This window comes from Aspergillus lentulus, assembly GCF_001445615.1.
Source record: "Aspergillus lentulus DNA, contig: Alt08, strain: IFM 54703, whole genome shotgun sequence".
NCBI lineage: Eukaryota > Fungi > Ascomycota > Eurotiomycetes > Eurotiales > Aspergillaceae > Aspergillus > Aspergillus lentulus.
Window position 1 is genome coordinate 1,899,859 of NW_028322118.1, and position 24,416 is coordinate 1,924,274.

The 24,416-nt window shown below is 50.5% G+C and overlaps 8 protein-coding genes across 8 annotated transcripts; 4 read left to right on the forward strand and 4 right to left on the reverse strand.

Moving 5' to 3' along the window:
* Positions 1–349: 349 nt before the first annotated feature.
* On the reverse strand, positions 350–2,503 carry ALT_3879 (F-box/WD repeat-containing protein; the record flags this gene model as incomplete). Its single annotated transcript, XM_033560426.2, has 4 exons — positions 350–574; positions 630–1,341; positions 1,418–2,028; positions 2,099–2,503. The coding sequence occupies 4 exons, from the start codon at positions 2,501–2,503 to the stop codon at positions 350–352; spliced, it is 1,953 nt and encodes a 650-aa protein (XP_033416317.2).
* A 1,862-nt stretch (positions 2,504–4,365) lies between these two features.
* On the reverse strand, positions 4,366–5,665 carry ALT_3880 (Mn(2+) transporter ATX2; the record flags this gene model as incomplete). Its single annotated transcript, XM_033560425.2, has 3 exons — positions 4,366–4,549; positions 4,608–5,543; positions 5,616–5,665. The coding sequence occupies 3 exons, from the start codon at positions 5,663–5,665 to the stop codon at positions 4,366–4,368; spliced, it is 1,170 nt and encodes a 389-aa protein (XP_033416316.1).
* A 3,535-nt stretch (positions 5,666–9,200) lies between these two features.
* Positions 9,201–10,274, reverse strand: ALT_3881 (HNH endonuclease signature motif containing protein; the record flags this gene model as incomplete). Its single annotated transcript, XM_033560424.1, has 1 exon — positions 9,201–10,274. One exon carries the CDS (start codon positions 10,272–10,274, stop codon positions 9,201–9,203), a length of 1,074 nt encoding a protein of 357 aa, XP_033416315.1.
* Positions 10,275–11,425: 1,151 nt separating this feature from the next.
* hat1 (histone acetyltransferase catalytic subunit HAT1) lies at positions 11,426–13,152 on the forward strand (the record flags this gene model as incomplete). The annotated part of the gene is made up of 4 exons (XM_033560423.2): positions 11,426–11,444; positions 11,524–11,799; positions 11,858–12,122; positions 12,186–13,152. 4 exons carry the CDS (start codon positions 11,426–11,428, stop codon positions 13,150–13,152), a joined length of 1,527 nt encoding a protein of 508 aa, XP_033416314.2.
* Positions 13,153–13,746: 594 nt separating this feature from the next.
* On the forward strand, positions 13,747–16,746 carry ALT_3883 (U6 snRNA-associated Sm-like protein LSm4; the record flags this gene model as incomplete). The annotated part of the gene is made up of 5 exons (XM_033560422.2): positions 13,747–13,749; positions 13,830–14,021; positions 14,081–14,240; positions 14,783–15,225; positions 15,304–16,746. 5 exons carry the CDS (start codon positions 13,747–13,749, stop codon positions 16,744–16,746), a joined length of 2,241 nt encoding a protein of 746 aa, XP_033416313.2.
* A 1,416-nt stretch (positions 16,747–18,162) lies between these two features.
* ALT_3884 (uncharacterized protein) lies at positions 18,163–18,594 on the forward strand (the record flags this gene model as incomplete). Its single annotated transcript, XM_033560420.1, has 1 exon — positions 18,163–18,594. One exon carries the CDS (start codon positions 18,163–18,165, stop codon positions 18,592–18,594), a length of 432 nt encoding a protein of 143 aa, XP_033416311.1.
* Positions 18,595–19,492: 898 nt separating this feature from the next.
* Positions 19,493–21,341, forward strand: ALT_3885 (putative phosphatidylinositol-3,4,5-trisphosphate 3-phosphatase; the record flags this gene model as incomplete). Its single annotated transcript, XM_089599651.1, has 2 exons — positions 19,493–19,583; positions 19,642–21,341. 2 exons carry the CDS (start codon positions 19,493–19,495, stop codon positions 21,339–21,341), a joined length of 1,791 nt encoding a protein of 596 aa, XP_089455989.1.
* Positions 21,342–21,535: 194 nt separating this feature from the next.
* Positions 21,536–24,010, reverse strand: ALT_3886 (putative phospholipase A2 (PlaA); the record flags this gene model as incomplete). Its single annotated transcript, XM_033560418.2, has 1 exon — positions 21,536–24,010. One exon carries the CDS (start codon positions 24,008–24,010, stop codon positions 21,536–21,538), a length of 2,475 nt encoding a protein of 824 aa, XP_033416309.2.
* Positions 24,011–24,416: the final 406 nt, after the last annotated feature.

The window sequence follows — 24,416 nt, forward strand, 5'->3', positions numbered from 1 at the left end:
CCCGAGGTGGGTATCATCGAACCGGCGAGGAAAAATTAAACCACGTCGAAGGTACGGTATCAAAACCCGCTGACTCCCAGTTGGTATGGATGACAAGGATGGAAAAGAAAAGACAATCCAACACCCAATATCTATGCAAAAGGATTGATGATAATAAGGTAGCTGATCTCGAGATTGTGGTCCACCACCCTGCTGGTAAGCGTGACAGACGATCATCGACGACCGGTGAGATCAAACGTAAATTGCACATTGTCCAATGCTCTTCTCATTGGATCAAATAGTGCACGGAATAGAGCTGAATAAGAGGCGTCGACGAACTTGTTGAGCCTTGAATAGTACGGGAGAACAATCACGAAGCAGGGGCATCCGGCATGAGGTGGTCGTCATCATTATTGTTCAAGGGTATGGTCGGAGGTGGATCTGAAAAGAGCGTTCGGTGTCGAGCTGGACGAGACGAACAATTCAAGGAGAGGTCATCTTGACTGCCTTGTTGGCGTGGGCGTAATCCGGGGGTGCTGGCGGTACTCTCCACAACAGCATCATCATCTTCTTCTGGAGGGGAGAATGTCCAGACCTATGAAATTATGTCAAGTTAGACATGTGTACTGAGGTTCTAGTGGGCCACTCACCTCCATAACAGTCCGACCCGACCGGTTAGCCAGGATCACCGCCTTTTCGTCTTCAAATGCAACTCTCCAAACCGACTCGGCAGGTGTGGACAACTCTCTGAGGAGCTGGCCTGTTTGTAAGCTCCACACCTTGACGCGACCATCGCTACCACCGCTGACAATACGCGAACTATCGAACTGAAGACTGGTCACGCTATTGTCATGAGCCGCCAGACGATGGATAGGCGCCATCTTCGTCAATGACCAAACGCGCACCGATCCGTCAGATCCGCCAGTTACCAGAGTGTCGCCTCGCATCTGCAGTTGCCCGACAAGGGATGTATGTCCCTGAAGAATAGCATGGCACTGACCAGAGTGCGGATCCCAGATTCGGACACTGGTGTCGAGACTGCCGGTAGCGATTCGCCTGCCGTCAAAGGCAATCGCGTAGATTTGACTGAAATGGCCCGACAGTGTTCGTTGACACCGTCCTTCCGATATGCTCCAAATTCGGGCGGTAGTATCATAGCTTCCAGAAACAATGATATCTCCGTGGATGGCCAGACACCGAACGCTTGCCTGGTGCCCGACCAGGACATTTCGACAGGTGCCTGTTGTCAAATCCCATATGCGCAGCGTGGTATCTCTTGATCCAGAGATGGCCGTATTCTTATCGGACATCTTCAAGCAACGCACAGTCGAAGTGTGGCCCCGTAAAAGGTAAATGCCAGCTCTGGCGCCACCGTTAGCCATTTTCCTCTCAGAAAAGCTGAGCTGAGACGCCCACAGCGTCATCAGCTACCACTTACCCGGTAGCCATGTTCCAGACTCTGACCTCCCGGTCGCAACCGCCGCTCACCAGAATGTCGTCCCACGGTACCATGGCCCAGACTCCCATGACATGACCTTGTAATGTTTTCTGATTGTTCCCGTCGGTATCGTATACATGAATCTTGGCGTTGTCCAGCGCGAGTACGATATATTTTGAGGTAAGATGTAAGCTCGTGACGACACCTTGATCTGGCGTGATGTGCCGTTGGGTGCAACGGCCCCCTTTGTTCCAAGCCGACTCCACCATGTATTTTTGCTTAAAATGAGATCTGTATGACAAGGGTCGAGTCCGTCGCTTCCGTGAGGCTAAAGAGAGCCAGTCCCCAGAGCCAGAGCGAGGTAGATCGAAGGGGTTATCTGAAGGATGTAAACCCGAGACTTTTCTCTGCAGCCCGTTCAGGGAGCGTGTGCTCGAAACCGAAGGCAGGTGGAAGGGGTCAATGAAATCCCCCGACGGTCTCCGGTAAGCATAAGCGTGCTTCTCGCAGAGGTTTTTCCAGGTAATATCGTCGCTCAGGAGGTCACGCCAACGTCTTGAAACCTGAGAGGCTCTCGCCAAGGTTTTCGGGTCGTCGATGAATGAGAGAACCTAGTGTAATGAAGGGCGCTTAGGTCAGTTCTGTCCGGGATACTCAAACGATCGTCAACGGAAAGCTTACCCTCAAGCAAAGTTCAGTTGGGAAGACTTGAAACGGATCTTTCCTTAACCGTGGAGTGACATAACTTGACACAAAGCTGAGAAGCTGACTATCGCACAGACCGAGTACACCCTCCAAAAACCTCTGCTTCTTCGCGCTGGACAAAGAAGTGAAATGTATCCTGGCATTCAGGAGAAAGGCATCATCTTCCTCGTCTGAGGACTGCCACGTTGGAGGTCTCTGGTGAGGGGTCGGGCTAGGGGCCGGAGTCGGAGGTGACGCAGGTGCGGAGGGTAATAGACTCGGAGGAATAGGAGTGACGGTCTTGTTGGAGGACAGAGATCTCGAGTGGGAGGCTGAATTCCGTGCGGCAGATGATCTGGAATGTGCAGTCTCCAACTGCTCAGAAACAATACGCGGAGTCATCCCGTTGTCCACCCGTTCGATGAATGACGCCCGACGAGTGTGTTCGCGAACTGCCGTGGAGGGTATGACGGTTACAACATGCACTTTTGTCAACGGCAAACGATGATTATCGATATGGACTTGCAAAAGCCTTTTGAGGATCGACTTCGATCATAGAGAACGTATCGCTTCTCTTGAGAGGGATCAAAACAAATATTGTAAGAAAGAGAGGTGGTGAGGAGGTCAAAGGAGGACTGATATTGAGTGAGGAAAGAGAAAGTGAGATGATGACAAACGGATAGACTCCGATGCGAGAGCGCTAGAGAGGCGCTCTGACGAAAGAAGGAAATAGGGGGGATAGGAAGAAAAGTGAAAAGAAATGGGAGTATTATATTTTATTTTTCGTTTGAGAGAGTGAAGTTGGGAAAAATTACTCGAGGAGGAAAACGGGAGAAGGTCAGCTACATCCAGCAACAGCGGCTACTTTGACGCCATTCAGATGCCTGAAAAAGAAGGCCGAATGTATATCAAAACGGCAAGCAAGCGGTCCTAAGACTGGCGGGAGGAGAGACAGTTAAGGTAGTGTCTGGAGTCTGGAGTCTGGATCATGCGGTGGACGTCTTGCCGGGTCAGGTGCGGGCCTCATGAATAGCATAATCCATAGTCAATTCCCCTAGAGGCTTAGGTACGCGGGTATCTGGGCCACTCTCGTCTAGGCTTGGGAGAAATGGGTACTTTGTAGATAGTTCTCTGCAGATTTTGATATGGCACATGAAGAGCTAGGTGTCTCAGCTTCGGAAAGAAAAACCCGTCAAGCCTGCAGTGAGTGACAAGTAGTAGGCGAACAAAATCAACCAATCTTCATCTGCTTTCAAATGATATGATGTTGAACAGAGGTATATGATTTCTGATGATCATCTTGTCTCCACAGTTGACGATAAGAGGATACCAGGCTCCACAAGGCGAAAAAATAGTGGTAATGACAAACTTTGGGCAATCTCAATAGACGCAGTCACAGTGAGCAAGAAATCACGTAGAGATATGTACATCAGAGTTATCTTTCCTTCACAGGCTCCTCGTCACTAGTAGACTTCTTAGTATGCTAGCTGAAGAGCAGAATCCAGAGGTATAATAACCCCTCGTATTGGCGCAGTGGCACAGGCAACCCCCCAAGCTCGCAAGTCTGTCGTCAAAGGAGGCGAAGAAAATTGCAGAATCGGACGTACTTCAGCCACCACATGCCTGTCTATATCTGCTTTAAATGACTAATGTGCACATGGACTGTCAGATGGCTCTATTCGATTATCTTATCAGACGCTTGGGATCTGCACATTCTGCGGCCGCAACGGAATCCGCACTCCAAATATTTATCTCATCCATGGACTCTCTGGCCGTTCAGATTCCCAAATTTAGTGATATGGTTGTCCCAGGAACCTGGATTGGCAAACAACAATATCTTCAACCATGGAACAAATATGTCCCAGGTATCGTCCGGACATGACGAATGGTTTCATCATCAGTGTGAAGGCGCTGAACACAAATGCTATACTATACAGCACAAGCACACCAACAACAGTCGCATATAGTATTTAGAATAATACAGTAAGTCAGAGCAGAGCCACGGCTCTTCCAGCGGAATGAGATACTGGTATAGCACAAAACAGGGGGAACGGTTTAAAAAGTCGCTATAGCTCTTGCGAACAGATGAATCCTTCGTTCGAACGCGCAAAGTCTATAGTATTCAAGATCGCCATGAGTTCATTCTTCTAGGCTCGCCGAGGAGCCACAAGTCTGAGACCAGACCGGGTCCGGATTTCTAGCCAAATTAGATCAGAAACATAGGGGATTAGAAGGCAAGAAGTTTTAAAGAAAGCGGAAACACGTTAGTGAGCATGACCGAGTTGCAAAAACATCGGCAGTATCATGCCGATGACAGAAGCGACCAGATCCCGCATTGACTTGTCGGATTTAGTAGGGATGTCTCTTGAATCGCCGTATCCATTCATTGGTAGTTCGCGCAACTCCGAGTTCGGGCTGTTCTCCTGCATTGTATGCATGGCAACGTAACTAAAGACGGTTAGTCACAGTTGTCTCTTGCAGTCACCGAGACCAGAGGATAACCTACAGGAAAGTTCCAGCAGAGAATAGCAATAACATTCCAGTCCTCCACAAAGTGGCTGCCTCGTCACTGCTAGAGCCCGAGCCCACAATCCGCACGAAGAGAAATGTTGCCAATGCGCCAAAGGGCGCCGCCAGGCTGAAGACCACCAGATGCGCTCTCGCGGTCCGACTCGACACGCCCTGCTTGAGCAACACCGATGTAAGTCCAAAGGACGCGGGAGCTTTGTGCACCATAATAGCCAGGAAGATGATAAAACTCAACCCGGTATCGGAGGTAGATGCACCCAGAGCGATGCCGTCAGCTGCCGCATGGATGACGAGACCGGTGGTTGTCGCAAAGCTATGGCTTCGACTAGAGGTACTGCCGGCGTCCAACAACCCTCCTTCTCTGGAGGGGGAGGGGTTGCGTCGCAATCCGGAACCCAGATTGTCTAGAGAAATGTGGTAGGGCGGTCTTTCTTGCTTTGAAGGCGTTGCGAAATCGGGTAGTTTATCGATGAGGTACATCAGGATAAAACCGCTGATCAGGGCAACTCCAATCCAAGCATGTGAAGAGTTCTCGTCTTTATGTCCATTGTGTTCAACCTTATTCGACTCAGCCTCGTCCTCTCGCTGCCGCAATTCAGACTGGTCGTCGCGCGTGACGTGCACTGTCTGTATGAGTGGAAGTGTAGAATCTGCTTCCTTGTTCGAGTTGGAAAAATCGACCGCAGCGACAGCCGGAAATGATCGGTGTTGCCATTCCACGGCCGTCATTGAACGAGTGCTGAGACCTTTTCGATCATTATGCGAGCTCGCACTGTAAAGAGTTTCCACACCCTCCGGAATGATAACAATTAAAGATGTGCCAACCAAAACGCCCATTCCGAGGGAAGAAATCAATCGCAACTGCGAGGGGGATAATGTAAAGGCGAGCGGTAATGAGCCAACAACGAAGGATCTACATCAAGACGAGACGTCCATTAGTTTTCTATTCTTCCCAGAGATGAACGATAATGATCTCAATGCTCACGTAATTGCCATCACAATGCTCAAAGCGAGCAAAGTGAAGAGTCCCTCCATTGTCGACCTTTCGTCCCAAGAGCGTTTGTCTCCGCTTTATAGGACCTCAAACATGATGTCAGTTCCGCGATTGGTCGAATAGCTTGCGCTGGTTGGGTGTCAGTAGGCACTGAGGCTATGACTGGGCCTTGACAGAAGTGTTTGATTGAGGAAAAGAATGAGTCCGATCGAGGAGTAGATAGTCTATACAGGATTTACTCCGTTTGGGATATGAAGGAGACACCGCAGACGGACGACTAAACGTGGCGTGGCCAAGCAGATTGCGATCCGCCGCAAAGGGAACAGTCCGAGAGGGCGGCAAGACCCACCAAGCGGAAGAGGGCAATGTTTCAGGAACAAGGAGACTTAACTCCGTAGATAGTCGAGCAATAGCAGTGATTTTTCAAATTTGGGACTAAATAATAGGCAAGCAGGGACATCGCTTTTGTATATTCCGATGCACGACATGATCTTAAGTTCGTCAACAAGCTGGTTCTTTGTTCCTCAATCCTTCTCAATAATAACTAAATGCAGATCGACATCTAGCTTTGCACGTGCTGACGTTGAAGCCTAAGGAGTCAACGCTTCGTGTTAAGTCCCAAGGGCTTCAAGTACGATTTCAATGCAACTATATCACAGAGCTGGTAATGAGGTCATCCAGTAGAAGTTGAATAGCATGAGGATAGCAGACGTGGCCAAGCCCTGAATTCCTGATCAGCATCCCACCAAGAATTTGCCATACTGTGTGTCCTTTGCGCTTTTCCTTGACTATCCAAGTGACCATCTCAGCACTTTCTTGCATGTAGAGTTTCGTTTCCGGATATGAGCCTTGGTTTCCACAATTACGAATGCTTCTTCACGCCCATTGGGACCGTACATATAGCCACTGCGTGGGTGTCCATGCTGGCTTGACTGAAGTCAATTTTGAATGCGAGACGTCATATACCCCGGTCACAGTCTGAGGAGGTAAATGAAGCTCTGCTAGGGGACGACAACTCTGACGAGGGTTCCAACATTTCTCCGAGTTGGGGATCTTATAACTACCGCGTTGAGAAATGCCATCAGCGTCTGATGGATATATTGCTCGTTGCTGGTTTGTTTGAATGTCTGCCCCTCCTGCCCAGCCGCTGGTGTCAAATGCAAGTCAGTTGTCCCCAGTTAATGCTCGTAATAGAAAACTAAAGCCGGGGAAATAGCGAGAAATATCCTCCCAGACAGCGATTTTCAGCTGTTTCTCATATTCGGGGTTTTTCGACCACGCAGTCCACAAAGAATGGACGCATTTCGTTAGAGTCCCGCTGCTCGGCGTTTTCGGAATTCAGCTAGAAAGGCAGAATATGTGTCCCTTCCAAGTCGGCAGTCACTTCATCAGGATACTCATCCTCTTTGTTAACATCGTATCCGCGGGATATGACACATTTATCCCTGCCTCTCTTAAGTGCAGCCTCTCGCGGCCGTTAGACAATGATATGTACGGTGCCATAATCAAGCCGGGCTCTTCCCGTGTGTGGTCGAGGAGTTCTGTTTGCCATCTCTGCGTGGTGTACAGTGAGATGCAGCCAATGTCATAGTAGATGAAGTATATGAAGGTTAAGAAATGGTCGATGTCGATGGTAAACCGTTGGTTGTAGTCATCATCTCGCCAGCTCTCCCTCCAGTGTCAGGCTGGCTCGTCTGCAGGGCTCCTGTGGTCGAATTTGTCTGACCGGGAGCTGCAGGGTCGCCACGGGCCCCGTTACCGCCAGGTCCGGCTTGATTTCCTACATCTTCCGCGTTGGGCTTCGGGGCTTCGACCTACTGCAGGTGCATACCGGCCATTTGAGGATTACCAGTGCCCCGTCCCAGTGCCACTTGTGGACTTTCCCCAGCCTGGTTGTCATTAGCCGCAAGGCCTTTGCCCAAAAAGTAAAGATTGATCGTTTACCATGAAGGTCCTTGGGAGGCTCCCACTTGAGCACAGGGCGCTCCAAGCCCGTGAAAAAGTGTCTAAGTCATTTCTCATCAAGGAGGGATCAATGTGCAGAAACGGCGGCTACCGAAGTGAGGGTCAAGCAGCGTAAAAGACGACTGCTAGTGGAGTAGGTGAGAGACTAGGTGATAGTTCCTCAGTCAGCTCCCCACGCGTCATTGGCTCACGATGATATTAGGAAGACACTCTAGGGAGCTTCAATCCCTATCCATGGCAAAGGAGTGACCTTGGCCGCCTTGTCCACCGCCACCTTCATTGGATTTAGAGAAGTCCTGCGATGATGCTTGAACATCTGACGAAGAAGCTTCAGCGTGACCTGACTGAGGGAGAACTGTTACTGTACACGACCACCGCCTATACTTCTTCCAAAACCAGGGGAAAGGTGTCCTTAAGCTCGCGCAAGCGAGCTGCGCCTTCCACAGTCGATTCCGTCCCAGTAACAGGGGATAAATGCAGTACGGATTCCTCGAAGAATGCATTCTGTGCAGCAATCCATGCCACATAGCCATCGTCTCCTGGAAGGAGACTGAGCAGGCGCTGCCCGTGCTAATGATGCCATTCATCTTCGGTGGACTCGACCCCGGGAGGCTGTGGGTAGCGAAGCTCAGAGTGACGAGCGGCGCAAAATTCCTGTAGGTATCCATTTCCTCGTTCTGAACCGTCAATTAATCATTATGATATCGGAGGGGAAACATTGCAAGACCTACCTGATTGGCCTTCTTGGCTCTTGTGCTCCTCAGTGTCATGATTCGCCGAATTGCACGTAGTCCTTCAGCATCGCCTGAACGTCATCGGGCATCTCTGTGAAAATGATTGTATCGGCTTCTGATTCGTCGCAGTCATATCGGACTCGCTTAGGTCCGGACTGGACGGCAGACTCTCTCATCGGCCATCTTTTATCAGAATCCAATTCCGCTGGATGGTCCAGACGGTGGTAGTCCTGTCTAGGGATTACATATCATAGTTACAACGGTGTAATCTTTTGGCAGTTATCCGAGATGGAGAAGATGGGGAGAGACTGCGGCGCTGGAGTCGGTCCTGTTGCAGGCTTGCAGCTCGGCTAGAGAGTGGATAATGCAAGTTCTCAGGGCCTTGCTCTTGGCTGACGGTCTAATCTGGTGTCGAAGCCATTCACAGTCATGTTCTCCCTTGCGAGATGAAGAAGCGGCAGCAATTCACATGCCAGTAGTTCCCACCCTGCTCAAGGCGATTGACTCTGCTTCTGTCACTGTCACTGCCATTACTCTGATTGAAACACGCTGATATGAATTTAGTACAGTGAATAAAACTCAGCTCGCCCTGCCTCCAAAGATGAGAGTAATTTTGTTGACATTTTCCAGCAGAACTCGGTTTAGCCGATTTGAAGGCTGTTATGTGGCCTCTCCTACCGATGCGATTGAGTCTCCCCAAGACAAAGGATCAAGTCTTCTGCGTAATTTGAATAGTCGCTTAATGCGGCGGTTGTGGTCATCGGGAATCAGTGTTCCAACGGGCCCGCTGTCATGCGGTAGGGAAGACCGCACTTCATTATAGCTACTATCTTCATAATACGGAGTGGTGTGGAGTGGCCTGTCAATGCCGGTTATCTCAGTCGTCTGTCGGACTCCTTCCATCGAAGCGACGGGCATGGGGCACCAAGTCAAGTTTAGTCACAGATAAGAGCTGCGAGATATTGGTACTACCCTTGCTAGAGAGGCCACCAGTCGCATCATAGTCCCGTAGCAGTCGGGCGATCTTCGCACCCTCGCCGGTGACATGGAGAATGTTCGCAACGGCACAGTGAACTTGAAGTAAAATGGGTGAAGCCAACGGGAAGCGTCCATCGTGGGCTGTCATGCTGATAGTTCCACTCGCTGGTAGCTCAGCTCGATGGGCTGTTGCAAAACCACGGAAGGTCTTGACACGATATTGGTTTATGGTGCCTGTTATCTGTTCGAGTGCAAGACTGAATCGTCGAAATTGGGTGTGAAGAGGTAGGGAGAGCGTCATCACATTTACCATGGAGTTAATGTCCTGATAATTGAAGTTCAGCTGGGAACGAACGCTCGGGAAATAACGAGATATGTTCGTCCAAACAGCTATTATCCGCTGTTTCTCATATTCATCTTTGAACTTGGATAGAGCAAAAGGCACAATATATGCAGTTTCCAGGTCAGCAGTAATTTGGTCGGGATATAACTCCTCTGATAGAACGTCGTAATGACCCGATACAACGCATTTATCGCCATCTCTGCGAAGCGCATCCTCTTGTAGCTGTTGTTGGGCACGTATCATCAACTCGTGCTCGTCCGCCGTATTGGCAAGATGTTTTAGCGACTCTTCACTGCTCAACCGCGGTATCTCCACCTTCTTGATACCGGCAATCATTATCGGTTTGAGAAGGCCTGAAACGATATTCTGGGCAAGCCGGTGTAACTGATTGCCTGCCCCAGCCTGAACGATATCCTTGGCAAGGTTAACTCTACCATCTGATGGAAGGTACCTGAACGTTTCCCAAAGGAGCTTCACAGTCTCGTCGTCCGCATCCAAGGGCACGTAGCTGTTCAGTGTTGCGCGTACTTCCCCAGGCATCTCCTCAAAACGGGTGACATTTGTTGTCGCCTCTCTTAAACCAGAGCAGCTTGTACCCTGATTGGGCTGCATGCTTCCGTAATCGGCCATCTTTTGGTCGCGAATCGAATAGATAGTTATTATCAACATTCAATAACGCTAGACTGGAAAGATATCTGGACGATGTAGTTCATACTCTAGCGGTTATATATGAGATTTACGGTGATTAAATAATATTTTGGCAGTTATCGGAATTGGAAAAGGTGTGGAGAGATCTGCGGCACTGGAGCTGACCCAGTTGCAGCTCGGCGTAGAACGAGACCTTTTCAATTCGAGACTCTCAGGGTCTTCATTGCTCTTGGATGATGGTAGCTGATGCACAAACAGGTTCGAGTGAGGTTGTATGATACAATGCTTACCAGCACACTATCGTTGCACCGTGCATTTAACCATGGTATCCCCTTCGCTGAGTCCTAATCCGCTGTCACCCCATTAGTATTACTTGCGCAGCTAACTTGGAATAATATCACCTCTTCTTCAAGGAACGAACTTGCATACGAATCTGCTGAATTTCTGGAGATGGAATTAGTAACTCAGTACTTGACTTGGATCGTCCGACAAACGGAACAAGTTCAAGGTCTTGCTAAATCGGCGACTGTAACCCTCGCTAGCCCTCAACCAGAAGAACCTAGCCGGGTTACTGCTCAGCAAGAATCATCTCCACCAAGCCAGTATGAGAACTATCTCAGAAACGGTGAAGGACTCCAACTGTATATCCCCTTGTATTGCAGTTTTCGCGGGGATATCGTTATACAGGAGCGCGAATATGCCCGAGAGTATGCGCTATTAGCATCTGGGCTGCAACCTGATCTGACGTTTGAGCAGAAGGCATTGTTCCCATTGCCATAGACACAGCCTTGAGCGAGGATACCCAAGCAAACTTATGAGACAATGGGTTGTCATACACTATCTATGGAAGCAAGATCCAATTAGCTGAATTGACGAGACTTTAAGTTATCAATAGAAGTGCCTTTCTAAAATGTATCAATCAGTGCATCTAGCTGCAGCTTCATGATAGTTAGATGGACGGGTAACACTAACAGCTCTCAATGCGCTAATCCTAGAAAGGTTATACCTGCTAAGCTCTCCGCGCAACGCGATCATCCGCAACACGCGTTGAGAAGGACGAGAGATTATCTTCAGCTTTGGTCTTTCACTCTGTTGCCGTCACTTTCCCTGTCATCTGTCTATACTGTGTCAGTATGGAAAACGAAGGCGACTGTATTTTCCCATCCCATTCCACGTCAACTCTTTTCCTCACTGCCCTGGATCTAGCTGATCGTGAAATGCATTATTCCAGGGACGTGCGATGCGAACGACGCCGTCAACATCACCATAGTTCAGCCCGACGAACAGAAGTTGAAGACAGTCTCTAGCTTTCATCCTCAATTTACATACCCCATCTTCGGCGATGATGAGAGCATCTTCGGTTACAAGGGCTTGATTATCCGTCTACGGTTCGTGGCGCATGACCTCCGCCCACACCTTCACATCTCCTACGATGAGAAGTTCAAGCCCGTTGAGGACATTGCAGCAGTGGATATTCTGAAAACATTGAAACCATGGATCCCAGAAGGTTGATATCACTCCCTAATATTGCTCGGTTTCTCTCTAATCAAGACATCAACTTGTAGAGGCCTTTGTCACCCTCCCCGACTATGAAAAGGCCGTGCTCGAGGATAAAGCCGCGAAAGATTTCAAACCCCCGGGCAAGTTGGTACACAGCTATGTTTCTCGGAATAGAAACTATGAGATCTGGGCCGGCTCGCTGGCTGACCCTGAAGTTCGACGGTTGCTGGATCGCGCTCAAATCTTCGTGTCGCTCTTCATCGAGGCAGGCACCCCTCTTGCTACAGATGATCCCGAGTGGACGCTGCAAAGATGGACTGTCTACTTTGTGTATGTGGATCTGCTGTTCCATGACGTGATGACCCATCACAGCCGCTGATGAGTCCCCTACAGGTACGAGAAAGTGAAACCTCCAACACCCACTGCTTCCGAATACTCCATCGTTGGATATGCGACAACATATCGCTGGTGGCATTACCGCAGGGACAAGACACAAGTCCCTGTTGTCAAGAACGATCCATTTCCATCTGGACCGGAAATTCATCCTTCACAGCTCCCATCGCGACTGCGTATCGCCCAATTCCTTATCCTCCCTCCTCATCAGAATTCAGGACATGGCAGACACTTGTATACCACCATCCATTCGGCGTGTGTACAGGACCCCACTGTTGTTGAATTGACCGTCGAGGATCCGAACGAAGCCTTTGATGTTCTCCGGGACTCTGCGGACTATCACATACTGCGTCCTGAATTCATCAAGCACGAGGTGAACATCAACCCCGACCCGTACGAGGCGCACTCAAGAAACCAACGCCCACGACGTGTTCCTACGGCTGCCCTCATTCCAGTCAAACTCCTCCATGACATTCGTACATCATACAAGATTGATTCTACACAGTTTGCTCACATTCTCGAAATGTTCCTGTTGAGTCAAATCCCTCTCAAAAACAGACATGCCGGCGGAGCAAACATGTCGCGGCTCCTGATTAAGAAGCACAGAGCGGATGATCCTAACGAGCGGCGCTACTACTGGTGGCGCATGCTCACCAAGCAGCGCCTGTACAAACGATCCAAGGACATCCTGATCCAACTGGATCTTGATGAGCGCATCCAGAAACTCGAAGAGACAGTGTCAAATGTTGAAGAAGGCTACGAAGTTCTTTTGAAAGAATTCACGGAGCGGGAAGAGAAACTCAAGGCCAGAGGGGAAGAAGAGTCGCCAGCTGCCGCAGGTTCGGATGATGCGAGCGCTGGACCCAGCGGTACTAGCAGAGATCAACGGGTCAAGCGGAAGTTCACGGTAGAGGACGACGAGGACGAGGTTGAGGAGGGAGATACGGCCAAGCGAACAAAAGTGTAGAGGCGAACACAATGCCTTGACGGTGCAGTTAGTATTGAGAACCTGCACAACGTCCTTTCTATGTATTTTACCAATTGAATCCTTGAAATTCGTTATTCTACACAAATGTATGTGATGGTATCTACTTACAATCGCACGAGTTCACCCAAAGCCGCTGATTGGAAGCCAAAGTACTTTAGGATGTGTCACCGTGCGGTGTACCAATGGTAATTGATCTGCTGAGCGATAATGAATGACCCATCGGAGATACAATGGGTTGGATGGAAGAGTATCAGAATGGAAATAATAATAATAATAGTAATATGAGCCTCCAACTGTTGTCATACTGTATCGCCAATCTCGGATCTTCACTTTCTCCGGGTCTCTGCAGTTGCGACCACCCGCCGCTTGTAAGCTCATGTGGAGCTTATTTGATACCCTTGGACATATCATATAACTTCGCTCTGATTCCCTTATATTGTATCACGTATATTATTGACTGTCCTTTCCATTATCTCTCTTCCTATTTCATTGACCGGGAAAGGCGCTCTTTGTGCCGCCTTTAAAAGCTCAGCCCCAGCCTAACTATTCCTCACACATCTGCCCAACCTCACAATGGTCAGTAAGAACCCCACGGGGCATAGTTATTGCTCCCACATTTTGCATCTCGTATCGCTAAGATATTGCGCACCTCATAGTTACCACTGGGTCTTCTGACGGCCGCGCAAGGCCACCCCATGCTTGTGGAGCTCAAGAACGGCGAGACACTTAACGGACATCTTGCCAACTGCGATAACTGGATGAACTTAATACTCAAGGAGGTTGTTCAGACTAGCCCTGAAGGCGACCGCTTCTTCAGATTGCCAGAGGTCTACGTGCGAGGAAACAATGTGCGTTACCTACATCCTACACTCGATGTGGGTCTCGCTCCAAGCTAATGAGCGTTTAGATCAAATACCTGCGAATCCCGGAGGAAATCGTGGAGATGGTCAAGGAACAGCAGCAGAATCAGCCGCAGAATCGCAACCGTGGTGGCCGCGAGGGCAGGGGCGACAGAGGCCGTGGTGGTGGCCGTGGCGGTCGAGGTCGCGGCCGGGGTCGTGGCGGCAGTTAGATATGGATATGATACTGCGTATAACGAGACGAAGAGAGAACAATCGATACCCCGGGGAGATCAAGCATGTAAATTGCTAGGAAGGACCGGTTGGTGGGCTGTTTGTCGAGCATGGCCTTGGCGTATCTGGCTCGGTGGCATTTTTTTCCAATGGGATTACTGCTCTTGAATATGGTGGTCCAGTAGATCTGTCCGCAAAATACAAAAATTTATCAGAATACTTGTGGTTATGTCAACCCCATCTGTCCAGGTTGAATTCTGGTTATTTCTCTGTCGATGTCACAAGTCACGTGATTGTGCTTCTCTTCTTCGGCTTCCCGATGCGCAAAGACAACTCCGCTTTGCATGGGCTCGAGATGCGCCGAAGTACGGTGATTCTCGATGGACTCTGGTATTGTCTATGTCCATCATTTCGGATCAGTGCTTCGCATAATACCAGGCTGCCATTCACGAGAGGGAAAAGGCCACAAAGACATGATTTCTTATCGGCAATCGGCACTACTCCGCGAAGATGTCTGAACAGCGATGCTACAAAAGGTAGTGAGGAGCCAAAGGCGCAAAGAGGTACTGAAAGCCACGAGAATGACCCCAACGGGTCCTCAGTAGCGCAGCAGTCTTCGCAACGATCACAATTGGTTTATGAGCGCTGGGAAAATGACAGTCCGCCGCTCAATTCCAGCATTACCCTACCGTCGTCTCCCGGCGTACCCAAAAATCTCGAAGAGCGGTCAACGTCGGACCTTGAGAATCGACTTCAAGAACTAGCAACGGGAAGCCCTAAAATCCTCAGCGCGTCGCAGATATTACGAATATTGATTAGAGATCGCCATGTGCGCCCCGAAGTACGACACTATCGAGCGCTGATTCTCGCCAACTCCGATGCGGAGCGCGGTTCGCCGGAAGTTGTTCGCCAATTACTCTCGGAGATGGAAAAGAATGGGATACCTGCAGATTCCGGTACACTTCATGCTGCATTGCAGGTATGGCAGTCTCATTGCGTCTAACGGCACAGCTCCTACGAGTGCAGGGTTCTTGACTAACACGGACGATATTCATAGGTTCTCGCTGTTCATCCTGATTATCTACTGCGTCAAGAAATACTGCGCACCCTCCGAGATCGATGGCTGCCTCTTAGTCCCGCTGGCTGGCACTACGTGGTGGCCGGCCTCTTGAGAGAAAACCAATTCGAACTCGCACTAGACCATATTGCGCACATGGAGCGAAAGGAAATCGTGGTCGAGAATTGGCTACACAGTCTGTTAATATACAATCTCTGCGACATTGGGGATTTCGACGAAGTTCTCCGGCAGATGCGCAAGCGGACAAGTCAGGGTCATGACATGACGACGGAACTGTGGCTGTATGTGTTGGATGTGGCAGTCGCGGCATCTCATCTCGAAACTACTCGATACATATGGACGCAAATGGTGCAACTGGGGTACCTCCATCCTTCGAAAGTCCTGTGTAGGGACACTCTGACGGTGGCGGCTGAAAAGGGCGACACTAAGCTCGCTTCTTTAGTGATCCGGTTTCTTTCGGAAAGCGATGTCCCTCTGATCTTGCAGGATTACGAGAAGACGGTAGAGGCCCACGTCAAGTCCGGCAAGCTCTCGTCGGCGTTTGAAATTCTCTGTAAGATGCACAAAGCCGGTATCAAATTGGAACACAGTTCGACCCGGGCCATTTTCAACTACATGGTTCAGACGAGGACTAGTCCACGGCAGGCATGGGCTATTCTCAAGAAGCTGAAGTCCTTGAAGTACCCGATCCCGATGGAATGCGCGCATGTGGTCATCGAGCTTTGCGACTATGAATCCTTCAATGACCCATTTGCGGTTGATGAAGGGATCTCGCTTTATCAGGAGCTCTATACCTTATGTCCAGGCAAAGCCGACGTTTCCATCTACAACACGCTTATAGGGATGGCTCGCAGAGCAAAGAACATTCAAGCCGGCATGTTTGCGGTAAAGGAGATGTCCTCGCTTGGGGTGATCCCGAATGACAAAACTTTTGAACACCTAATCATGATGTGCTTAGATGCTGGCAATTTTGAATCGGCGTACAGGTACTACCAGGATTTGGTGGCGCGAGGGTTCCGTCCCGATGCATACACTCGCCAACAGATCAAGAGCGTATGCTCCGAGTCCAACGATCAATTTGCGATTCGATTGAGAAACGATCCACAGATGCAGGATGACCCAACGGAGGATCTCATTGAGCGCCATGAGGGAGCTTCAGACCAGTCGGTTTTCATCAGAAAGATAGGGTCCGAGACGCCTCCAAGATATGCAGACCGCTCCGAGCGTCGCATGCGGGAGCCTCCCATGCGGGTGCTTCTCTCAAAGGAAGCCCGTCGAGCGGCGAGCAAGGAGAGACGAAAGAGGAAGCGAAGACGCTTGGCGATGGCCAAGGCCCAAGAAGAGGAGGGCTGGATGGACTATGAGCCAGGGGGCCTGGTGCCGGAAGATCAGTTGAAGCCTGATGAGACGCAAACCAGCTAGATTTGGAGACGAGGGGCTGAAATGGGGCCCTGTCGTCTAGTTGTATATGTATCACAATTTATACATTGTATAGTACAGTTGTATACCCGTCGAATACGAGGAAATGACAAATGATACCACCACTGGAATTGTCTCTCGAGTAGCAGAGTTGTCACTTGTCAGCGAGTCGGTGACGGCCCCAAGGGGTTGCTCGTGATCATTACTCTTAATTGTGTGTCCATCAGATATTTTAGCCATGACTAGCGGTGGCTGTCAGGAGTAGCACTGCTTGAATCCGAGTGAGACACAATGGAACATCAACGAGATCGCCTAAACTTTTAGTGAAACCCCCAGTGCATTGACCCTGGTTGAAGCCAAGAATCGTGGTCAAACACTCAAACTTCGGTTCGAACTTCGAACTCCTAGTCGAAAGTCTCACGATGATCAACAGGAGCGAACTCAGAGGATAGACGATTCAGGAGGCACTTAACCTGGTCGCTGATTTAATTGCAATGTCTATGATTAGGGGATACTGATCCCTTGTGAAATTATGCAGGGAACGACCCAATGCAACACTGCATACAATATTGGTATCCGGGAAGATTGCAGGCCAACATAAGCTCTGAGAACTGATACTCTTGCAATCGAACCTTAGCCGACATTTGAACTATGGTTCATTGCACGACACCTTCATAGTTCACGCTTTACGGAGCATCCGAGTAGCCGTTCAAGGGGCGGAGGGACGTCTCAAACACTGGACTGTGACAAGTGCCAAACTATACACGGATCCTCGGTTTGCGATCGTCGGAGCGAAAAGCCAGTCAAGTCAGTCCATTGTTTGATGATCAGATCTTGAGATAACAATGGGGTTGCAATTGATTCATCGCACTGCAGACATTGGTCTCTTTGGTTTTCGGTACTTCGTCACACCTACAGCGCGGGTTCTCCTGCTGATTATAATTAGAAACCAGACGAGACATCCAGTGACACAGCTTCGTGCACCTCGCAGATTTACAGGAGATCGACATCCGCGGTTGGAAACCTAAGCACACGGCAAGGGTGCATGGTCATTATGATGTTTCCCATTCTCATTGACTGACAGCTTGAGGACGCTGGAAAGTCTGCTCCACCTACGCCAGCAGGCCAGAAGCAGCAGGTCTCTCCCATGCTTGCCTGCCCTAGAACTTGTTTGGCTATATATGAGTCGCAGACATTCTTGATCACGTCGTCTTCTCTTTCAGCACCCTTCTTCCTCTTCGTTGCACACTTCATTCTTCATAGTAAAGTCCTTAATGGATAGTCGCCACGCTTTCTGTTGATCTAATCTAATACTTAATATCCATCTTGCCGGTGTATATACCTCCTGCACGTATATATCTCAGTCACCCCTTATCTATCTATAATTTCATACCGCGATCATCCACATCAACGGTCAACATGCAGTTGGCTACATTCCTGCTGGTCGCGCTCCTGTCGATCTTCGACATTACCTTGGCAGCTCCCACCTATCACCATTACACCGTGAACCCTGCCAACCCTGCCCTGACCTGGCATGTCTCCAACTTTTATACTGGCTGCTCTCCTGGGGGCTGTGCCTATCGATTCGATATTCTCGGAATCGCCACTCCAAACACTCCCGGTTTCAACACTACATGCAACGGCACCGACGTGGAGACAGACTACACCTTCTGCAGAGACAAGCACATCAAAGCTAAACTGACAACTTTGAAGTCTCGCGCATGGAAGGTCGAGGTCATGCACGCTTGGTTCAAACCTGGAGCCGAATTCTATGCCGAAGGTTCGGCCAACGTCACAGCTTCCATGAGGAACTTTACAATTCCTGTGACGGATACATATGGTGCTGCTTAAACTAGCTGACAACGGCGCTTCGCTACTTGATCACGAAATGGCTTGATCTGAGACTCAGGTCTTTGATGGAAGGAGTTAAACGCGTTGATCCGCGAGAATGGCCTTAACTCTGACGATGTGAGGGTCAAGAAATGATGTACAAACCGGGATCTGTACCATTGATATGAAGATTGGTCTGTTTTTGCTAATGTCGACTTAACGATGGACCCATGTTATCGGGATATTCCCATAACAGCATCTATGTATTGTGATATATGTCAGGCTCGAACTCACTGTGGTTCTGTTAATAGACTAGCACGAGAAAGTGAAAAGAAGAAACTAAAACGCTTCCTTATTACCTATTATTTCTACCCCAAGTACCACTGTAGTTCTAGGTAAATCGTAAACAATCATGGTCGCTGCTCTGGTGGCTGTGAGCCTGTGACATCATCCCCGCTTTGTTCCCCCGAAGCATCCCCAACTGGACAGTTGAGGCCCGCTTATCAAGTATCACTATTTCCAAGGCTGTCGTGACAGCGTCCTTTGCGTGGAATATTTAGATTGCTTCAAACAATTAATTGATAACATCAGATGATCAGTCTACAATAAGTGCATATTCATTTTGACCACTATCAGAAGATCTGGACTCCGCGTGTTCGATTGGCATCAGCTGCAACCTTCTCCGCTCGCCTGGAAAACTGAGAGACCACAGCGAGAACGAGGTCTTTGCAAATGGTAAGATAGCCATTTTGGAAAGGCTTTCTAAGGATTCACTCACTTACAAAAGACCTGCAGCTGGTTCGCGACACTTGATATCAATGGTGCGTCTTTACGATTTGCCCCTTTCCCTTATCCCTAGATCCAGCAACTTGTTTGACGCCTTGCCGAGACTGACCAACAATGCTTGGCTCCTTGATTGATGCAGGCGTCGATCCTCCGGCAGATTGTTGCTGGACCCAGAATAAGACATCCTGAGGCCGGCCTGGACCTCTGCTACGTCACAGACAACCGTGAGCGTTCTGTCCGATCCTAGTAGTGATGTCTCGAAATCTTCTTCCTATTATTCAGTTGGCTCCTCTGACACATATTTCTTGCGCATAGTCATTGCAACCTCAGGACCGTCCTCTAACTATCCGCAACGTGCATATCGGAATCCTCTCGATGCGTTAGTGAACTTCCTCGACGCCAAGCATGGCAAGAACTGGTGGATTTGGGAATTTCGTGCTGAGGGCACTGGATATCCTGACTCGGAGGTCTATGGACGAATCCACCACTACCCCTGGCCGGATCATCATCCGCCGCCGTTTGCGCTCATCCCAGCAATCATGGGGAGCATGAGGAATTGGCTGCATAGACTAGATGATCCAGATGGCAAGGGGAAGTCGCAGCTTGCCGAAGGGAAGAGAGTGGCCGTTGTGCACTGCAAAGCCGGTAAAGGACGCAGTGGAACCATCGCGTGCAGCTACCTGATTAGCCAAGAGGGTTGGAAGATGGAAGATGCCCTTGAGCGGTTCACCTTGAGGCGGATGAGAGTTGGATTCGGGCCTGGGGTGAGTATCCCCAGCCAACTGCGCTGGGTGGGATACGTCGACCGGTGGGCGAACCAGATGGACAAGACGTACATCGAGCGGCCGGTTGAGATCCTCGAGCTGCATGTTTGGGGCCTGAGAGATGGCGTCAAAGTTGCCATTCAGGGGTATGTCGACGAGGGCAAGAAGATCAAGTGTTTCCACTTGTTCCATCGCAGCGAACGTACGGTCGTTGATGACGGCAAGACCATATTTTCAGCGAAGAATACCCAAGATGGCAGCGAGAGCAGTAGTAGCAACAAAACAGATATGACCACCGACCCGCCCGTACCCGCTTCCCAGTCTTCTACATGGCCAAGCAACATCGCTTCCACTTCGTCTCCCAAGCCTACCGTCACCGCGCCCCTAGCATCAGGAGCTGAAGGCCTAAGCGCTGCTTCCCAAAGACGCATCTCGGCCGTCATCCTCCGCCCCAGCACACCAGTCATCGTCCCCTCCTCGGACGTGAACATCGACTTCGAGCGGCGCAGCAAAGCTGCCTACACCGGCTGGGCCATGGTGACCTCCATCGCGCACGTCTGGTTCAACGCCTACTTCGAAGGCGGCGACAAGCACGGCTCGGGCGTCTTCGAGGCAGACTGGGAATCCCTGGACGGAATCAAGGGGACTTCCAAACGGGGCGTCAAAGCGCTCGACCGCCTCAAGGTCGTCTGGCGGTACGCACCACCTTCTCGCTTCGGCATCAGCGAGCCAGGGAAGGAGGACGCCGCCATCATGGCGAAAACCATCACGGAACCCAAACCAGGCGAGCCGATCCCCGAGAGTCACCCGGCCGACTGGCGCGGCCAGGAAACAGGCGCTGCCGACGAGCACGAGCGCGAGCAGGAGAATATTCCCACGCGGATCGCGGAGGTCGACACCGGAACCAAGGGTCTTACGAGCGCGACGGAGCATCCGTTGCTCACGAGCATTAGTACGACGGCTGCTACGGCCGTATCGGTGACTGCGCACTCGATCCACGGGCTTACCAAGGAGCTGGGGCTGCGGAAGCAGACGGACGAGAGTAAGGACGTCAGTCTTGCGGAGAGCGAAGCGGAATCAGGACAATCGAAGACGGGTACGGCCAAGGCAGATGAGAATGGGGATTTCGAAGGCGTCCGGCCATATTTTGGGGACAGTGGTGGTGATGATTCCGAGCACCATTCCGGTGATGCTGATTCTACGAGGAGTCCGCCATAGATAACCAGGCTTGTTCGTCGTTTCCTCTGTAAGCTCTTATGTATGTATGTTGTGACAGTATAGTCGAGACAAATGTAAATCTTTAAACACCAACCTTTATCCCAATATTACTCCACATCGTAGTCTAACAAACTATTCTTACAGCCGGCATCCCAACGGCCAGATATATTGATGCGGATACCAAGACAAACAGCTCAAATGGGCACAAACCCTTCCATCCGTCCCCTATGCGCCCGCTCCTCCCGTCGAAGTCTATCGGATTTCTTGCGCTCGTAGACTCCCCGCACGACACGCTTCACTTGTTCTTCGCCTTGCGCGAAGTTCGCTTTGGCCAGCCCAATCACCGAGTCGATCTGCTCAGGGGTGTAAACAAAGTTCCAAGTGGACAGGAAATCGTCTACTTCTGGGTTGATCGTACTGGGATACGGAGTCAAAGGGCGTACTCCGTCCTCGACGTTTGCAGAGGATGTCGTCTCCGACTGCTGCGCGGGGACCGGTTGTTTGGACATCGAGGAGCTCGGAGGCAGCTCCGGGGCGGTGGGGTTGGGCAGCAGGGGGAAGTAGACGACTGCGATGCCGGCGTCGGGATGCATGAGGTGGAAGTCTGCTTCTGAGTCATCTCCATGATGGGGATGGAATAACCGTTTCGATGGTGGTGGTTCCTTGTCAGATACCCTTTCTTGCTTTGTGCCGACCCACACGTTGCAGTAGCCTAGATCAGTATCCTGAATCGATGGTCGGTCGTCGCCGGCTTTCGGAGGCTGCATGGGGTGCGATTTGCCCACTCCGTCTTCGTGGTCCTGGGGACCGTTTCGTCGTGCGTCGGTCATCTTCTCGTCTACCGCCTCTTGTGTGATATTCTGCGGCTCTCGCAACATCTCTTCTGTCTCCTTCAGCCCGGTGTCTTCTTTGGGCCAGCCCGCTCCAAGGGGCCATCCCTTGATGCCTCGTTGACGGGCGTATCCATCCACGACAGAAAGCCAGTTCTCTTGCTTGATGTCAGCCGAGGCGTCAAAGGCGACAATAATATCGACCTCTCGGCCTGGCCTTAAAAGCGGGTAAATGGGCAAGTTGTTGCTCATTCCCGCATCCATGAGCCGGAGATGCTTGCTCTGGAAGATCGATTCCGGGCAAGAAGGCGGTAATTGATCTTTCATGCCTAATACGTAATTGGGGATCGTCGCAGGGTCGATCGGATGGACACGGATCAGGTCTTTCGACTTTCCTTGGATTAAGGAGTCTATGCCACCGAAGCCTACTATGCCTCGCAGCAGTGGTCGAACCTCCTTATAGTAATGGGATAGCGTCGCGCAGAAAGCACTACCCCACACGCCCATCAATCCTGGAACACGCATCTCAGGTAACGGATATTCCCCAGGGGGTATCACGTTGTGACCACCATTAAAATGCCTTCCCAAAGCCCAGGTGGGAATGCCTGCACCGAGCTCCTCGCAGAAAAATTCAAAGGGGGTAAACTCGAACCACTGAAACCATGCCTCGCTCTGTGACGCCTTAATAAGCTTCTCGGGTGTTATTTTCTTCTTCGGCTCTTCGTCTTCCACGGCTTCTAGCACCGGGATCTCGTGACGGACAGCTGTGTATATAGGCATGGGGTGAGCACCATTGTAAAGATTGTACCTCTGGTTAGACAATTTCAAATCTTGGTGCGAGACTCCTAGTTCTCCTTTGGGGACTAAAAGTCTCGCGGCCAGTAGCATGCCATAAATATCGACCAAGCCAAAATCCGCGCCGGGATCGCCTTTCAATTTCTCGACCAGTCCGCTGAGCAGATACTTGTTGGTAGGTGCAGTTGTGAGCAGATTGAGAGCCTTGGGTGGGAACGCTATGTGCACCCCAAGCCTGTTTTTCAGATGATCGACCAACCGATTGTAATCCCGACCAGTGATCGATGAATGGTATAGAGTCTGCAGCCAACAACTGCCACTGACGCCAGCAGTGTAGGTGACACAGTCCCACAATCCCACTTCCTGAGCAGCAAGATACGAGCCAGTGCCGGCCACGAGGGCGCGCAGACCACCTCCCGAACCGCACATTGCAATGATAGGAACGTCGTCCGGATGAATATCCTCCTCAGGAATATTCAAGTAGGAAGCCAATGCCTTTACAGCATGCTGTTGCCGCTTGCGCCGGAACGCCAACTCTTCGTCGCACAAGGTATTTCCAACGCGGACTCTGGCTTCTTGAAGAATCTCCGGGTGCACATCCGGATCGTGAGCTTCTTTCCAAATTTCTTCCGCAAGAGAGCCAGGAGCCATGGAGAGCTCGCGTTGCAGTTTCTGCACCGTCACAGGGAGCAATGAGGTCCAGTCGGGAATGATCGATTTCTTTATGCTATCAAGTTCGATCCATTCGGCATTACCAACGGTCTGCTTCACACCGTCGAATTTCTGGATGATGTTGGCCCAAAGCCCCGTCTCTGCATATCGAGTAATACCCTCCTCGTCGCCAGCATCTGAGCTTCCTGCAGACTTCCTTTTTGACCGTTCGTTGGCATTGAGCCCGGAGGACACGGAAAAGTATGCTTTTGAGTCCGATTGCAACAACTGGTTATGGCGGTCACCTCTTTTATAAAGTACCCCACTACCCAGAAGGCCCAGCGCAGCAGGAGGGACCGTCCAGCGCAGACGATAAACCCCTGCTGCACCCATTGTGAGGCGGGCAACGTGTGTCGAGGCAAAGGAAGAAGACAAATGCATCCGCCATTCACTGCGATGCTGGCAGGCCAGTTGTGGATGGCCAGACCATGGCGATCGCTAAACTTAGATCGCAGGTATTTGTGGCTTGATTATCTTCCGCATCTCCCCCTGCTTTGTCTTTCCGGCCTTTTCTCGCACCATCGGGAATCGAGGGGATAAGGGAGTATGACGACATGTCACGTAAAACTGCGGAACCGCAGACGGACCGTAGCTCCGTATTAGGCTTAGCGCACATTGCGGAGAATGGAGGATGCAAATCATGCAATCATCCGCTGCTGTTAGACTCGGGTCTGTCTGGGGGAGAAGAAGCCCAAAGCTCCATCCAATCAATCATGGTTGTCCCTTGAGGCCAGGAGCC